The 17,780-nt window shown below is 54.2% G+C and overlaps 1 protein-coding gene across 5 annotated transcripts in view; it reads left to right on the plus strand.

The window, feature by feature from the left end:
* Myl10 (myosin light chain 10) overlaps positions 1-17,780 on the plus strand; it is a 78,268-nt gene that overhangs the window by 57,534 nt on the left and 2,954 nt on the right. For 4 of the 5 annotated variants that reach the window (XM_087196314.1, XM_021254466.2, XM_021254469.2 and 1 more), the window contains exons 4-6: positions 13,441-13,533; positions 13,916-13,991; positions 14,682-14,786. In XM_087196314.1, coding sequence (XP_087052440.1) covers positions 13,441-13,533; positions 13,916-13,991; positions 14,682-14,786 — 274 coding nt within the window. Of the gene's footprint in view, positions 1-12,558; positions 13,320-13,440; positions 13,534-13,915; positions 13,992-14,681; positions 14,787-17,780 lie in introns of those variants that run through there. The other variant, XM_021254470.2, reaches the window with a different exon arrangement.

A 17,780-nucleotide genomic window follows, 5' to 3' on the forward strand; every position in this document is an offset into this window, starting at 1 on the left:
TTTGCTTTGTCTGGGGGCTGATTATGAAAGTTGGAAATACATAAAGTGCTTGCAATGTCATGATTATGTGGACAGCACTCACTGCAAAGCTCGCAGTGGTCTAGGCAAGCTGTTTTTTTAGTGTCCAGACTTTACTTTTCTGGCACTTTCTAAATGCTGTTTTTTTACTTGCATTTATTGCATCCTAAGTTCCTGTGATGTTTCAGGGATGCTACCAAATCTAGGGTACACAGTTCTTCTAGGACTGCTTCTCATGAGTACTAGCTACTCCCCATCCTCCTTGCTTAACTGGACCCTGTCATCTGGGACATCCATGTGCAATTCCCCTGGGGTGGGGCCACAGCTGCCTGGATCTTTTTTCTTCTTATTTAGTTTATTTACTGTTTTTTTCCTCTGGGATGAATGGGCAGGTGATACACCTGTCAAGATTTTATGTGTCTCAAAAACCATTTGGTCCTCAGGTTTTCTTGCTAGTTTGGTTGGGTATGAAACACTATGTTAAGAATTATTGTCCCTCAGAACATGGACAGCATCCAGTTTAAGATTTCCATGGCTTCTCTGCCCCTCTGCAATGATGGCTGTGTTCCTTACCGTGGTCTGACTCCAAGGATCTGTGCCATAAGCCCTGCTAACCACTCAGCCCACCTCTTCATTCTCTGTACATGCTGTTTTCAGGACCACCCAACTGGGTGCCCCCGTAGAACCCATGCAGGTTCGTCCTCCAATCGAGAATTCTCTTTCTTCTCTTTTGTTTATTTAAGTTCTGCTGGTCCTTCAGTCCTCTAGAAGACATTGCTTCCTGCAGGAAGGGTCCCTCAACCCATGCTATGAGGCTACCCCTTCTTTGTGCCCACAGCATGTGGTTCTCAGGCAAATAATGGCCCAGGCTCTATGGATGGGCCTGTTCTGTGCAGTGCCTAGAATGTGTCACATGCTTGTGGGTGAATGCACAGAGTTGCTGAGTTGTGGCTGCAGGGTCTGGGAGTTGGGCAGGGCACTCAGGAGTCACAGCAAGAGATAGAAAGGGTGGCTGGCTGAGGTGCTGGGAATGCTGCGGGTGGGAACAGAAATCCCAAAGTGTCCCCTTGTTCCTGTTTGTCTGAAGATCATCAACTCTTTCATCCCCTTCCTTCTAGAACCTTCTTCCCTCTCTACACACAGCTCTAGGTGAAGGTCTGACCTGCCACTGCACCCACTCAGGTCTGGAGGCAACAGGAGGGGTTCAAGGAAGGGGCAGGCTGGCTTTGATCCTGGTTTACTGTTGGGATTGGGCGTTCTCTGGCTGAGACAGTATTGCACAGGGTGGTTTGGGGAGTTAGCAGCTTCAGGTGGCAACAGCAGCTGGTAGGGGCGACAGGTGCTCAGCCCCTTGGGGCCAGCATGGAGGCTGCAGGGGGCGCCCTCGGAGGATCTTTGAAGTCCCTTCCCTTCCTATGGGGTGCATCCTACCTTGGCAGACACCTTTTACAACCATGATCATTGAGTTAAGGAGTGATTTGTACACAGTAAAATGAGCCCAGTTGAATGCTCAGTGAAATAGTTTGGGCTAACACATACCAGGGTGACCAGTGCTACAGTCAAGACCTAGAGTCTTTACTTCACCCGGAAAATTCCCTCGGACCTCTTTGCAGTCATCCTCCCCAACCTGATGACCAGTGATCTGGTTTTTTTCTGCCAGGACCAACTTTGCTGTTTGAAGGATTTTGTATGTTTGTGGCACTGGGGATTGAACTCCTACCTTTTCATTATTTTTTTTATTTTGAGACAAAGTCTTGTGAAGTTGCTGAGTTGCCCAGGCTAGGCTCAAACTTGCAATCATCCTGCCTCAGCCTCCCAGAAATGGGATTACAGGTGTGCACCACATACCAGGCTCCTTTGTGATCTTATCCATTGTTTGGTTTATCTTTTAAACACAATAGTGTGCTCATGTCCTCTGGTAACCCAGAAAAAATGGGTGAAATTTACGCACAGAAATGTGCACCTGTATGTTCTCAGCAGCACTGTTCATAACAGCGTCAAACTGGAAACAACTCATACATCCACAGTGGAGGAATGGTCTATGATTTGGCCATAAAAAGGAATGAAGTGTGGATGAACCCAAGAACATCATGCAGTCAGGTCTGGCAGCATATGCCTGTAACCCTAGCACTCTGGGAGGCTGAGGCTAGGTTTGAGGGCCCTCCTGGGCAATTTAGTGATTTACCAAGACCCAGTCTCAAAATAAAAAACACAAGAAAGGGCTGGGGATGTAGCTCAGTATAAAGGCCCTGGGTTGAATCCCAGTGCTCCTTTTCCCCAAAATACTCAGAGAAACAAGCCAGGTACCAGAAACCAGGCAGTGTATGGTTCCATTGTATGGGCAGATTTGTAGAGAGAGGAAGTCATTTATTTTCCGGGGTCTGGGGAGGGAGTAGGAAGAGGAGTAATATCTAATGGGGATGGGGTTTCTTTTTGGGCTGGTGAAAATGTTCTAAAGTGGATAGCAGTGATGGCTGCACAGCTCTGAGTATACTAAAGCTGTTGAATTTTACTCCTTAAATGGATGACTTGTATGGTATGTGAATTATATCTCAATAAAGCTACTGCAAAAAACACACACAAAAAAGGTTAGAAGCTCCTGGGTGTCTGGATCCCTGGATGGCACAGGCTGTGCTTCCAGATGCCCTTGCAAAGATGCCAAGGAACCCTAACCCTAAGTGTGAGCGGCTGTGGTAAGAAGCTCTGGCCAGGAGCCTTGACTTACTGTGTGTGCTTGGGGAGCCCACACCCTCTCTGAGCCTCTGGCTCCTGCAGGAGCCCTGAGAAGCAACATGGGAGTGGACAGAGCTGTCAGAGTGGTCCTCATGGCAGGAGTTCTGTCTGAGATCTTCAGCTGGACCTGTTTCAAGGGCCGCTCCACGATATTCAGTCTTGGAGCATTGTCAGGGGCCCAGGGTGCTGGTCCCAGGCCTGCAGAGAATGAGAGGAAATTACCCACTAGGAGCCCCAGGTTGCTGGCAGGCAGATCCCATCCCAAGCGATTTAGCTATCTTTTTTTAGCTGATGTTTTCTTAACAACCTACAGGGAGCTTTAGTCTCCTCCTCCCCTAATCCTCTGCTTTGCACAAACATGAAATTAATCTTCTAAATACCCAAGCTGGTTCCAGGGAGGAGCAAGCAGGGAGCGAGAGTGGGGGGAGGATGGAAGAGAAGCCCATGCCCCTCCTCTGAGATCTGCCTCATCCGCTCAGAGCTTGGGTCAGCCCACCTCCTGACACTGCAGCAGCATCCCCTGCTAATTCTTGCCCTGCAGAACTCGGGAAGGACACTCACCCCGTCACCTTCAGTGGAATCTGTGGGGGTGTCCTGGATGCACTGTCCCTGAGTCCTTATAAACTGTGTCCACCCCCAGTGGCTTCACCCCATCAGGGTCCCACTAATGGACACGTGGCCCCAGGGCTCCATCATCCTGCCTCTGTCACCTGTCCCTGCATGGCTTCCTCAGTCTTGTCTGAGTCCCCAGCTCTGGTCTGGCTCTGAGGTCACAGTGAGTGTTCCTGTCTTTCGCTGCCCCAGCCTGGGAGGTGACAGAATTTAGGAGGTGGGGCTTAGTTGAAGGGAGTGGGTCATGGGTCACGGGTCATGGGGGGTGTGACTCACACCCTTCCTGGCCACCACGAAGTGAGCAGCTTCCCTCCACCCACCGTGCCTTTCTGCCATGATGCTCCTGCATAGCTACACCCCCTAACGCCATGGACCCAGTAGACCATGGACTGAGACCTCTGAAACCAGGAGCCAAAAATCAACCTTCTTCCTTTAAGCTGACCTCCTCAGGCATTTTGTCTCAACCATGGAAAATTAACACAAAACTCCACATTTGCCTCACCCTGTGCTCTGGGTTCCAGTCCTGCTATATGTTCCACCCCTACTCCCCACTGGAGTATCTCCAAAGACCATTCCAGGGAAAAGCTGTGTCTAGGATCGCTCCCTTCACTCCATCCCCATCCTTCCATCTCTATCTGGAAAACTTCTATTCATACCTTAAAACCTCAGCTTCAGTGTCAGCTCTGCTCCTACATCCTTGGCTCCATCCTCTCCACCAGCCCCATCAAGACCAATGATTCCTCCCCAGCTCTGCTAGATCCCTTGGGCTTTGGCATCTCCTAGTCTTGTCACACCAAATGGCAGTGGCCTTTTTACTCTTCATCTCCCTCTGCCCACAAATGACCAGGCACCCGGCACTGGGTCCCATCCTTCCTGTATCCAAGCATGGCCCAGTTCAGGACAGGAGATGAGGCTGAGGACCAGAGAATTCAGCTGGCCACATGGTCAGCTTGTCACTGAAGGGTGATAGGGCTGAGCTCACCTTGGGGACAGGAACCCTGCAGCTGGTTGAAGTGCCCCAGAAGGGTCACCAAGGGCGTGTGCTGTGCCTCCCTTCCTGTGGGCAGGCAGGCCCTGGGCAGCAGTCACACAGGAATGACCAGTGGGTCCCTGGCTCAGCAGGAGGCTCTAGCCTGGAGCTGACCCACTTTTCCCCAATCCTCAACTCCATTGTCAGCATCACCAACAATCACCCTTCTTCTTTTATTTTTCCTTTTCGTTGCACTGGGGATTGAACTAGGCCCTTCACGCAGAGCTACATCCTCAACCTTGTTTTTACTTTTTATTCAGAGACCAGGGTCTCACCAAATCACTAAGTTTCCCAGGATCGATTCAAATTTGTGATCCTCCTGCCTCAGCCTCCCAGAGTGCTGGAGTTACAGGTATGGGCAGTCATGCCTGGTTTAGCCCTACTTTTTGGGATTTGGAGTTTGTAGGATGTCTGCAAATCCACAATTGCTTTGAGGTTCTGGGCCCAGCGTGTGGTTGCAGCCTGTGCGCTCAGCAGGGTGAGCTGAGGGCCAGGCTGGGTGAGGCTACCCTGGGCAGTGTGGAGTGTGCTCTGCCCGACAATGTGATGCCCAAGCTGTGTGAGGGCCTGAGTGGCAACAGGGACCTGGGTGCTGGGAGCGGGAGCTGGGAGAGACTCAGCCTGGCCTGGGTCTGAGCTGAGTTCTGCTAACTCTCTGTGAGCTCTGGACAATTGCCTTCCTTCCTTTCCAAGATCTCCATCTCTTCATGCCCAAAACCAAAGAAGCAAAGTACAGTCAGGGCCTTGCTATTGAACTGTGGTATGGCTGTGCAGTCCCTTCACATGTGCACATCTGGGTTTCCGGGGGCAGGGGCTCAGGTCTCAGGCTTTGGGCACCTCCATTTCTCTGGCTGGAGCACCAGGCCCTCTTTCCCCCAGGCAGCACATGAGAAGGGAAAGGGATTCTCAAGGTGTCCAGCCCTGTTCGAGGAGGCCAGCAGGAATGCTTTGTTGACAGCAGGAGCTGAGGGAGGCAGGTGCAGGCTGGAGGGGTAGGGGGTATGAGTAGAGGTGCATTTGGATCCCAGAGGGCTCTCAGGGTGTGGCTTGGACTGTTGTGGTTGCTTCTTCAGGACTCTGCCTGGGACGAGCGGCCAGGGCTAGAAGAAGATGGGGTGGGGGTGGGGGAGCACGGTGGTGACCTGCAGACCCTGAGGCGGACAGCCCTGCCCCACCTGGGCTCCTGCCTGTCCTGGGCTGTGTGGACTCAGCTGTTACCTGCTGTGCTTCCACTTCCTCCTCCGTCCACTGGAGCAATAACAGCCCCACCTCAGTGTCGCCCAGGGTGACATGATTGCCATTTGCTCTGTGACCAATTCAGTCTTCTGGGGAGGGGCTTGGCACCTGTGCTCCTGGTATCTGTGCCCCATGCTCTCTGGTGACCTGGGCACTGCTGAGCTTTGAGTCACCGAAGTGGGGAGCTGAGATGGCTCCCGGGGACCTCAGATCCCGAGGGGTCAGAGCCCCTCTCTGATACAGCCTCAAGGTAGGAGCAGATGTGGGGCTAAATTGGGGCCAAGTGTGGGTTTCTATCAGAATAAACAGGTTTTGTGTGCATTTTGCAATCTTAGCATCTTTAGTTTGTTGCACAACAAATTGAAGAGGATTTAGCATGTATTTAATTAATTTGACGAAAATAGTTCAACAACTGTAAACAAGGCTGAGGAAACACACCGCTCACTGGGAGGCTGGGGCTCAGCCAGGGTGGTGGTCTGGGCTGTGCTGCCACATTGAGGTGACTTGCGGGACAGGAAGAAGGACTGGAGCACTGGGCAGGAGGCAGGAAGCCTGGGCACGGCTTGCTCACAGCTCAGCAAGTGGCTTGGATTTCTCAGGTGGGAACAGGAGCCCTGCTTTCTACTCAGGCCTTGGCAAGGATTCCCAGAGGCCATGGTGACAAGTGACTCTGACTGCTCCTAGAATCCATGCAACTCCTCTTTGTCCTCCAAGGTGACATTCACACATCCCTTCTTCCAAAAAGTTTCTAGCGATTGTGTTTGGCTGTGAGTAACAGAAGCAGCTCAAATGTTGGCTTAAATAGACAGGGGCTTAGCATGTGTGTTAGTCAATAGGGACTTAAATAAGAAATTTAGCTGGGCACAGTGGTGCAGGCCTGTAATCCCAGCACTCTGGGAAGCTGAGGTAGGAGGATCATAAATTCAAGCCCAGCCTGAGCAACTTAGCAATTTAGCAAGACCTTGTCTCAAACTTTTTCTTCTTTTTCTTTTTTTACACATAGCACAGTGAAAGTACTGGTTTCAATCCTCAGTAATGTAAAAACAAAAATCTCCAAATTCCTTGGCATTCTTCCCATGAGAGGCAGGGCCCATGTCTTCTTTCTCTGTCACCAAGCCTGCTTGGGTAGCTGCTTTGACCAGGGGAAGAAGGCAGAAGTGTCACTATTGAACTTCTGATTCCTGCTCACAAAAAGCAACGGAGCACCAACTTTGCTTTTTGGGACATTTGTGTGGCAGCCCTGAGCTGCCATAAGGCAAGTCTGACTTCCCTGAAGCGGCCATGTTAAGCCATCAGCCTTCAGACGGCCCCAGCACTGGCCATTTTCCCAGTGGGAGTTCCAGACTTCATGACAGCCACCCTCTTGAAGCCATGGGTGGGTCTCTGACCCATGGAACCTTGGAATACACCACCAGGCTTTGGGGTCATTCTTTTTTTGTTGTTTGTCTTGAGACAGGGTCTCATTATGTAGTTTGGGCTGGCCTTGAACCTAGTATGTAGCTCGGGTTGGGCTTATACTCCTGATCCTCCTGCCTCAGCCTCCCAATGCTGGGATTACAGGCATGTGCCACCATTCCTGGCCAGGCTGATTCTTTATAGAACAATAGTTACCAAAGCAGTCACCTGTGAGGGGACCAGCAGTAAAGCCACCATTCTCTCCCCAGGGCCCTGGGGCTGTGGGAAGACAGACCATGAGTTTGGATAGACCCAGTTCCTATTCTGGTGGGCCTGTTTGCTCTGTGACTCAGGTACATCATTTCCTTCCCCCAAGGTCTTGGTTTCTCTATGGGTAACAGGGACTGAGAGGTTTCACCTTGCAAGTTGCTCGGAAGATTCCCAGTGTTGTGCCTGGACCTGGTGCCGCTTATCAATGGTGGCTCTAAATCCTGTCTGGTGATTGGCAGGCATCCTGACTGTCTGTGACAAGATCTCTGAACCAGGCTTCTCAGCCTCCCAGAATGCATTGCTGCCACAGTGTCCCAGCCCTTGGGAACAGCTAGGAAGATACGCAGCTTGCCCTGTTTGGTCTGTCGGGGTAGCTCAGCTCCTTGGCATCCTCGTGTGCCGTCCCCCAAATGTAACCACACTGAATGACAGCTCCCTGTGGTCCAGGACACACAGCTGGCTGGGTCCACGGGAAACACCCAAAGCCACAGATTGCCATTGCCAGCCCCTGGCCACCATCTCTGGTTTCCCTTTGGTCACATTCGAAGAAATAGGTTCCAGGTTGGGAGTGGGGACAGCCCCATGTCCCCACACCCAGGAGAATGTGGCAGGGCTCCCAAGAGGCCAGAGCTGGCCTGGGGGCAGTGGCTGGTTTTGGCCAGATCAGCCTCCACTGGCAGCTGATAATCCAGCCAGAACCCAGACTTGGGGCCACGTGGCTTTCTCCTCCCTCCTGCCCCAAAAGAAGCTGCCTCTTGCATCCTCAATTCACTAATTACCAACGGAATGACTGAGATTTTGAGGACAATTAGGGAGTAGTCTGACTTTTCCCTGCTGTCCCCTCCTTTCCAGTCCCTGCCCCTGTCTGGAGCCTTCCTCTAATTTGGAGCCGCTTAGAAAAGACAAGGAAACCTTTAAAACCAAGAAGAATGTCTCCCAAAATGCCTCTCATCGTTTTTACAGCTGTGGTCCTGAGGGCTGAGAACCCACCACACGGCAGAAACATGTGAGAGGCATCCTATTCAAAGGGCCTGTGGCCACGGTGCCCTGTTGTAAAAATAGCTGTGGGCTCTATGCCTGGGAGGAGACAAAGGGGGTGGGATACAGCTGCCTGGTAGGCCCTGAGTGACCCCAAATCAGAGTACAGACAGGCTGTGCACCTGGCCCCTTGTGCTGTGTGACTTCACACCTGTTGGGCTTTGTGGGCTCTCTGAGACAACCTATACAATTACCTGCTCTTCTCCCCAGAACAAGGACAATGCATTCTTCTAGCCCAGTCTGTTCAATGCCAGCCCACAGTGTCTGTTCTGAAAGGCAGTGGCAGTCTCTCTCCCAGTCCCCTCACAGCTACTTGTGTAATTCACTGCTGTCTCCAGTGCCCTGTACTTAGTAAGAGCTCAATAAACAGTTGAGGAATGAACAAGCCCAGTGTACACTGTTTGCCTAGGTTACCGAAATGTCCCCCAAACCAGGATTCATCAAGTATGAATTTTCAGTCCTCCGGAGCACCCCGTGCAGAACCACAGAAGATAGTAAATGAGCATGTGCCAGTTCCAGTTGACTAGCTCTTTCTCGTAAGGCCTGTTGTGATTCCTCTCTGTCTCACTGTGACTCTCAATGGCGATGGGCCTTGCAGGACTGGCTCAGGCCCTCTGCTTGCTCAGGACTGTCCTGGGCTTTCCAGAGCCACCCTGAGGCCCAGGGTGTGATCCCTGGAGGAAAGACCTTAGGTCTGACATGCAGAGGCCTCAGGCCAGCAGGAAGCCAGAGGCCACCGGGATCAGGAATTAGAGACCCTCTTGGCATCATCTCCCCATCAGTGAGCCAGAGCCAGGAGGCCCCAGGAATAGGCTCAGGGACGAGGCAAGAAAAGACTGCACCCCAAAGCTGGCACAGACAGTGGCCACCTGTCCCCCTGTCATGGTCACCCAGCCCATCTCCTGTAGGAGGCTGAGACTGGCTGGACCTAGAATCTAGGGCTCCTGTCCCCAGAGCCAGATGCACCTTCACCCCCACCTGCTGAATACCTGTAGAGCATGTGGTTGGTCCCCCTGGGGGGGATCCAGGAGAGGAATGGGTCAGGATAAATCCTGGCAGAGCCTGGATGGCTTCATCCCAGGTGCTCAGGGAGGCCAGAGGGGCTGGTCAGAGATGCCTGGGAGAGATGTCAAGCAGAATCTTCTGGAAACTTCTGGAAACTTCCTAAAGGAACCACTAGAGAGAAGGCCTCTCATCCTGGTATCAACTCTTACCAGCCTTGAGGGAACCCCTTTGTGCCTCAGTTTCCTCACCTGGAAAGTGAAGTAAAGGCTGAATGGGAGGAGACATGTTTCAGAACACAGACTGGCCCTTTTTCAACTAGTATCACATGCCCTTTTCCCAAGGGAGGGGATCAGCCGTACCAGGGCCTGGAGGCCTGGAGGCCTGAGGCCACCTCCGGGGACAGTTAAGCTCTCCAGCTCCCGGGGACCTGTGGCTCACAGCCTGAGCCCAGCCCTGCCGGCCCTGGCAGCTGATCAGATGTGCTGTTCCCACGCAGCAACCAATGTGGCCAGATGGACGGAGGCGGCCTTGGAGGCCACACTGGGGCCATTAGGGCTGCCCTGGACCTGGAGGAACTTGTTTGGAGGAGGTAAGGGCTCTGCCTGGCACATGCTGGGGAGACATCTTTACTAGAGCCCCAGTCAGGGTGGGTTTGCAGGAGGCACAGGACAAACTGAGACCAAGTTTTCAATTCTCTCTCATTTATCTGTTTCGTTACTCTCTCAGCACCCTGAGCATTTTTAAGCCCCAGGAGGGATGGACAACAGGGACTCTGCTGACCACAGGGCAATCCTGATGGCTCCCTGCAGTGTCCACTGCCAAGGAGTAAACCAGCAGTGGATGGGAAATGCTGGGAAAAATGATTGCGTCTGTATTGAACAGGTGCAGAGGTTTTTTTTTATTCTTCTTATTCCCTACACAATACAGTCCAGCAACTATTTCCACAGCATTTCCATGGTATCAGGCATTAGAGGTTATCCAGATGATTTAGAATGTTTGAGAGGTGCTTAGGTTCTATGCAAACACTACGTCATTTATATAAGCACCTGAGCAACCTTAAATCTGGGTATCCCAGGGTTTCCTTTGGGAGCCCGTTCCCCCCAGATACTGAGGGACAACTGTAGCCACATTGGTTAAAGCCAGACTGGGCAGAAACTGTCTCCGTGAGTCGACTGGGTAAGTGTCACGCCCCGCCCCCAATCCCATGAAAGGACTCGGACTCCTGGAGGTTGGTGCCCCAGCCAGAGCCCACACAGCTCAAGGGGTCAGGCCAAATTCAGTCCCTGTGTGTGCCCAGCTGATGTGGGTGGCCCTGCCCAGTCTTCCCAGCTGGTTTAGGTCTTGACTTACTGTGGGTCCTTGGCCTCCAGCCCTTCCTGAGCCTTGGTCCCCTGTCTGGAGAGAAAACAGTTGCCCCAGCGCTCACAGAGATCCTCTGGGCTTAGGTAGTCTCTAGATCAATGGCTCTGGCCCAAGGATCCCGAAATCCTACCCATTCCCAATGGCCCTGTGGAGATGCCTGGCAGGGGGGTGCCCATCATAGCTTTGGTTGCCTTCCAAACTTGTCTGGACCTGGAGCAGTGCCGGCAGGCCCTGGAGGAGCACTATTTAAGGAGCCACTCTCTGGTGGCCCCAGCCCTGCTGCAGCTCCAGGGAGCACTCTAGACCATGGTAGGCTGGGGCCACCCTCCCCGCAGCTCTGCTGTCCCTAGGGAGCTTAGCCCCTCAGCTTCGGGGCTGCAGACCCCTCCCTCCGGCCCATAGGGTCTCCTTCCCAGCTCCAGTCTCAATCCAGAGCTGTTTCTTTACCCTGATCTCATCCTGCGACCTTGACTTTCTGTGTGATTCTAACTTTCATCTCATGCCTGCACTCACCTTGACCTTGGCTTCATTCCTTCTGCTGATGTTCTCCTTTGGCCTTGACCTTGACCTGCTGCTCTGCTTTGGTCTGACTTCATCTAATCTTGATAGGTGGCCACTTTATCCATGTAGGTTGTGCTTGGGGTCTCTGTTTTCCTGGACTCAGTGGGGGCTGCCGAGGTCAATGTTGGGGGGAATGAGGATCGGGAGGGTGGAGGGAGATGGGTGAGCCAGGTTTGGGGGGCTTCATGGTGGACATGGTTCCTGTTGGGGTCTGGGGTCAGTATTCCAGACAGCATGCTCACCCAGCCTCTGCCCCTTGTGCCTCGTGGGGCTTGTCTGCCACTCTCCCTGTCCCTGTGTGACAGCCTCCCTCCCCTGCAGGCTCTCAATCTTACTGTTCTTTGACACTTATGTCTTGCTTCCCGCTCCCATGAATCCCTCTTGGCCTGAACTCAGACTTGGCACCTGTACCTCCTCTGTCATTCTCTATTGGTCCCTTGTCCCCAGCTGGACTGTGTCTTTGGGGACAAGGGCAGGTCTTGATTCAGCTCTGGGTCCCAGGAACTGGGTACAGGGCACAGGTATTCAATAAATGTCCTGATGCTTTGAGGCAGGCATTCTCTTGATTTTATCAGTGGGGAAACTGAGGCTCAGAGAAGGAAGTGTATTTCTTAACATCACAGAGGCTGTGAGCTGCAAAGTCAGGATTAGAACTCAGGTCTTTGTGGCCCCTGTCTTGCCTGGGATGCTCTTTCCAGAGGATCTTATTTTTTAGGGGCCCAATATAAAGGGGAATTCTTAAGACAGCCAGGGCCCAGGCCTCACTGGCCCCTTATGCAGCCAGCCAGAGGGTCCCCTCCTTCCTGAAAGAGCTCTGGACCACAGTAGGGTGGCCTGTGCTGAGGGAGACGGATATGAAAGGCTGGGAAGGAGTAGAAGTGGGGGGAGTCGAGGTTCAAGCCAGATCTGAGCAAGAAAAGGCAGAATATCCCCCAGACGGAAGTGATCATTTTTTATTAATCAGTGGGAAATGTATATGTAATTATGTGAGCTGAACTCTGCAGGGAAGTTCTTTTCTTTATGCTGTCTGAAGGGATTTATAAATATTACAGAGGTTTTACAGCACCCTAACGTCTCAGCCGCCCTGCCAGCCCCCTTTCAAAGGATTAGCAGAGACAAAGCACCCAGTAAAAGCTAATTATATGTCGGCCGGGTGCTGCTGCTCCAATGAGGGCCCAGAGCTGGAGGGAAGTTGGGGTTAGGGCAGGGTGGGGGGCAGAGGAGACCACACAGGTGCTGGGGTGAGGGGTGGGAAGCAGGGAGAGCTCAGGCTGGAAGTCCAGACAAGAGCTTGGCAGAGGTGGCTCTGGCTGAGCTGGAGGCGGGAGCTGTACCTTCTCCTCTCTCTTGGGGACACCTAGGTAGCTTTCTTCCCTCATCAAGGCCAATTCAGGGATCCCCCAGGACTAGCCCTGCAATGATGGCTGCTGAGGGAGAGGCCCTTCAGGGAGTGATGGAGACTAAGAGCTTTCAGAGTGTCAAGGGGCAGCCCTCAGGCACGATGCCATCCTGAAAAGGTGGCAGGAGGCCAGCCAGACATGGGGATGGCTCCATGCAAGAGGCAGCTGCTCTATCTGCCCTTTAGGTGGCACCTGGGCTCTGGGCAGCTGTTCTCCAGAATGGCCCAATCCCCACTCTTGGCCAGGTGCAGGATGGGGTGGAGAGGGCAGAGATGGGACAGAATGGGCCTCACCACTGAGGTCTCCACTTAGTCAGGGAGACAGGGAGAGAAATGGCAGAACAGTGTGGCTCATGTTGTGGCAAGTGACAGTCCCAGAACAGAGAATGAATGGCCTGGGGGCCAGGAAAGGCTTCTCAGACCTAGCAGAGGAGTTGATATTTGCAGAATTCTTCCAGATGGAAGGCAGGGAAGGCTTTCTGGGCATGGGGTGCAGGAGCAGATGCTGGGGGGAAGGAAGCTCAAAGTGGGGTTGGGGTGAGAAGGGGACCCAGGCGAGAGGAAAAAGAAGGTCTGGGAATGCAGCGAGGGACAGATTTTGCTGGACAGACATCATGCATGATCCTGAGAACATTCAGGAAGCTTTTGCAGCTGGACAAGGTGAGACCACAGCTGTAGTGGAGGATGACAGGGGAAGGGACAAGGAGCTTCACACAGGAACTGAGGATAGAACAAGTGTCCCCTCCGTTCTACTACACAAGGTCTCCCTGCTCCCTCGTAGGCACCTCGGAGAGCCCGGAAGAGAGTGGAAGGCGGAGCCAGCTCCAATGTCTTCTCCATGTTTGATCAGTCGCAGATCCAGGAGTTTAAGGAGGTCAGTCACTGTCCCCAGGGCTGTGGAAGGATTAAAGGAAGGAAGGGACATCAAGAAGGGAGCCGGGCATGGGGTCGTCCCTGGGGTGCCTCAGAGCCTGAAGATGTGACCTGCAGCCTGCAGCTGTGAGCAGCCTGCTCCTCTCTGTACCTGAGTCTGTGCCTTCTGGGTGACCTCGGCCAATGCCTTTCTCTTTCTGAGCCTCAGTTTCCTGCTCTATAAATGAGGGCTGCTGGCAGCCCACTGTGCCTGCTAAGCTGGGTGGCTGGGTGGCCCACTGATGTCCGCACTGATGTCCCTGGGGCAGCACCTGCAGGGGAACAGTGCCAGGACAGCTGGGGTGGGCAGGCTGATGGCTGCTCAGCGCCAGTTTCTCTGCCAGGCCTTCACCATCATGGACCAGAACCGGGATGGCTTCATCGACAAGGAGGACCTGAGAGACACCTTTGCTGCACTGGGTGAGTGGCCCAGCAGCTGGGGAAGCTTGGGGCTAGGGAGGGGCAGAGCCCAGGCCACCAAGCAAGAGTCGGGGTGCAGGGGGGTATGTATGTGTTGTGAGCTAAGGGATGCAGAGGAGGGGGCTGCCTGGGAGGTGGGGGAGGGTCCCAGGTGTGAGAGTAAGACACAGGAAGTGAGGACACTGCAGGGGCAGCGAGAGCCTGGGTGAATGCCTGGGGGTCAAAGGGGGTCAGGTGCCAGGGAGGGCCCTTGAGGCACCAGTGGGGTTGGGTGGGAGAAGGGTCATAGCCAGGTCATCTCTGGCTGGGCCCACAGCCCTCAGGGATCAGAATGTCCACTGGAGCCCTGAGGAATCCAGAGTTCCCACCTCCAGGGGTGCATGAACCCTGGGCACCTGTGTACCCCCACCTTAGTTTCTTTGGGTCTCAGTTTCCCCATCTGCAAAGGGGAGCTGAAAACACAGTTGGCCTCTTTTCCAGGGTGGCTGAGGTGGAGGTGGTGGCAGGGGTGAGGCTGGGGACAATCCCATGCAGACTTTGGGCTGATGGTCCCCCCCCCCCCGCCCAGGGGACCAGGGCTTCAGGGCTGTGAAGGGCAGGTGGGACAGTAGAGATGGGAGACTTAGCTGCCTCTCATGGGATCCCTGGACCCCCTTCATGTTCCTGGATCCCCCCTTGCTTCCTCCCCAGGCCGCATCAATGTCAAGAACGAGGAGCTGGAAGCCATGGTGAAGGAGGCTCCTGGGCCCATCAACTTCACCGTCTTCCTGACCATGTTTGGGGAGAAGCTCAAGGGTGAGTGAGGCTCCAGGACCCTTGGAGGGGCTGTGCTGGGTGTAGACATGTCCCCTGTGCCCAGCCAGCCCTGACACTTGTACATAGACACAGGCAGGAACAAGATGTGGCCCCAGATGCCAGCTTCCGGGTGCACAAAGCATCCCGGGCCCTGCCTTAGTCTCCATCCTCTGTTGAGTCCTTTGTTCACCCTGAGGACAGTGCTCCTGCCTCCCCTCCTCCTGTCTTCCCTCTGCTGTGCTTTGATGCCCCTGCCAATGGGGGGCAGGCAGAGGGGCATTGTGGGGGAAGGGGCTTCTAAAAGCGAAGGTGACAACTCCATCACTGGACAGGTTACTCATCTCAGAAATAAAGAGCCAGAGGAGGCTCAGAGAAGTTGTGACACCTGCCCTGGGGTCCCAGCAAACAGGTGGGTCTCCTGGAACCCCAGCCTGGACCTGGGCTCTAACTGCTGCTATCTCCCAACACAGCATTAGGGTCTCTTCTTCTCTGTCCCTTCTCTCTGCTGGCCCTTGGAGGTCCCCTCTAATGATACCCTCAGAGCTCGAGAGTTCTGTGGCTGGAAGGAAAAGTGTTCCTGGGCTGTGCTGACCCCCAGAGCTGCACACTCTTGTCACCCACTGTCACCTGCTGCCATCTGATGTCCTCCTTTGGCTTGCCTGTCTAAGCAGACCCTCAGAGTAACCTTGGGTGGGCTTGTCTGCTCTCTACACCTCCATTTTTACTCTGTACAATTGGAATTTTACCCCGAGGCTGCTGTGACAAATGACCACAAACTTGGTGGCGCCAAACATCAGAACTGTATTCTCACAGTTCTGGCGTCTAGAAGTCCGAAATCTGGCCAAGCCAGGCTCTCTGGGGCCCCAGGGGAGAATCTGCTTTTTGTCTTCCAGCCTCAGGAGGCTGCTGGATTCCCATATCCGCCTCAGGGTCACCAGGCCCCCTCATGTGCTGCTTAATCCTGGTCTCTGCCTTCCTCTGATAAGGACACTTGTCCCTGGATTTCAGGGTCTATCTAGAGATTCCAGAATGGTCTTGTCATCTCAAGATCTTTAACTTGCATCTGAAAAGGCCCTTATCCTAAGTAAGGTTCTGGTGGATCAGCCCACTATGGGGGTGAGTCCTATTAATATCAGAGAAAATCAGTTCTCTCCTGGCTCATGACCTGCTGGAGCATACTGGAGCCTCCTCACTCAATGTCCTGGCAGATCCTAGGGCAGGAAGGAGGCCCGAGATCTGCCTGGGGGTCAGAGGCAAGGAAGCTGGGGCTGGGAGGCTGGGCACTCTCTCTGCGGCAGACTTTGAACTTGGGGCTGCACCGCTCTCGCAGGGTCCCGGGGGCCCGTGGCAGCTGCTGGGCATTGTTTCCAGGCTGTGTCCAGCTCCCAGAAGAACTCAGAAGCCCAGGACCCTGGGCCAGGGCAAATACTGCCTGGGAGACGTGGGTGGCTCCAGCCAGCAGCCCTTAATGAAGCAGGAGCCTGCCCTCCACATTTTTTTTTTTTTTTTCAGTACTGGAGATTGAACCCAGGGGCTTTGCACAGATCTACATCCCCAGTCCTTTTTTTTCATTTTAAATTTTGAGACAGGGTCTCACTAACTTGCCCAGGAGGGCTTGAACTTGGGATGGTCCTGCCTATGCCTCTCAAAGTGCTGGAATTACAGGTGTGCCACCATTACAGGTGTGCCACCATGCCCGGCTACTGGTCCCATTTTAGAGGTAGCAACTTGATCCTGGGAGAGCCAAGGCATGAGCTCCTGGTTTCTAAGTGTTCTGGGGAAGGGGAGAGCTCCTCTAGCTCCAGATGGCTGCAGCCTATTGGCAGACTGGGTGAGGCTCGGTTACCTGCCTGTGGCTGGGCTGGAGCCGTGACCCAGGGCCTGGTGGGGGCTGCAGGGCTACAGCTTTTACTCATGTCTGCAGGGGCCCCAGGCCTGTCATGTGAATGTGGCCAAGCCTGCGTGACAGGCCAGCAGCCGGGAGGGCAGGGGCTGGGCCGGGCACTGCCTCATCCCACTAATTGAGACAAGGAGACTTTGTCATGAGATTCTCAGTGACGGGAAGCAGCCACTCTGCAGCCCGTTTTATGAGGTCCGCAGGCCCAGAGTAGAGGCCGTCTCTGGGGACCGAGTGCCTGGTCCTCCCAGCCCCCGCGCAGGGAACAGCCTTCGAGGTGAGGGGCCGCCAGCCGGGCCGGTCCACCCAGGACTGCAGGCGCCCATCACAAACCGGCCCCATCTGTGAGGCCTCTTCAAAGATGTTCGGAGTTTCCAGCTGATTGCCGAAGCCTGGGAGTCTGGAGCCTGGACGCAGAGACACAGTAGCCTTCATCATGGTGCTCTCACCACTCCTCCCTCTCCAGCCTGCAGCCCGACCCCAGGCGGCCCTGGGCTCGGCCTCTGGGCTGGGCACGTGGGCCCCCTGCTGTCCTTGCAGAGGAAACCCCATCTCACCCTCCAGTAGCTCCTGGGCCAGCACGGCCAGCACAGGCCATGCTTTCTCCCATCTGGCCAGTCTCAGAGACTGAGTGACTTGAACACTGCCTGGCCTGTTCTGGATGAGCTTCCAGTTGGGGGCATAGTGTCTACTCTCCAGGGTGCTCCAGGTCTCCCTTGGGTCAGTGCCACAGCTGCAGTCCTGGAGCCTGGCAGAGCCCTGAGGCTGTCTGCAGCCCGATCTACTGACCTTTCTCAAAATCCAGCCACGGTGCCTCACCCAGCTGGCCATATGGGGGGGGGGCAGCAAACACCACCTCTGTCCCTGTGACATCAGGAGTCCCAAAGAGATGAAGGAGGCCTCCTGGGCCCAAGGTGAGCTGTGACCCGGGAAGAGGTCCAGGTGAGGGTCATAAGGCCGCTTGGCATTCACACAGCCTGGGAGGCCTCCATGAGTCTCTTCCTCACTCTGGGCCTCAGTTTCCCCATCAAAACATCGAGGGTGCAAGGTATTCAAGCTCGCGGTGGGATTCAGAATCATTTATTGTGCTGCAGCTT

This window comes from Heterocephalus glaber, unplaced genomic scaffold, assembly GCF_053883595.1.
Source record: "Heterocephalus glaber isolate CG9 unplaced genomic scaffold, H.glaber_assembly_v1.0 deba00001610, whole genome shotgun sequence".
NCBI classification, from domain to species: Eukaryota; Metazoa; Chordata; class Mammalia; order Rodentia; family Bathyergidae; genus Heterocephalus; species Heterocephalus glaber.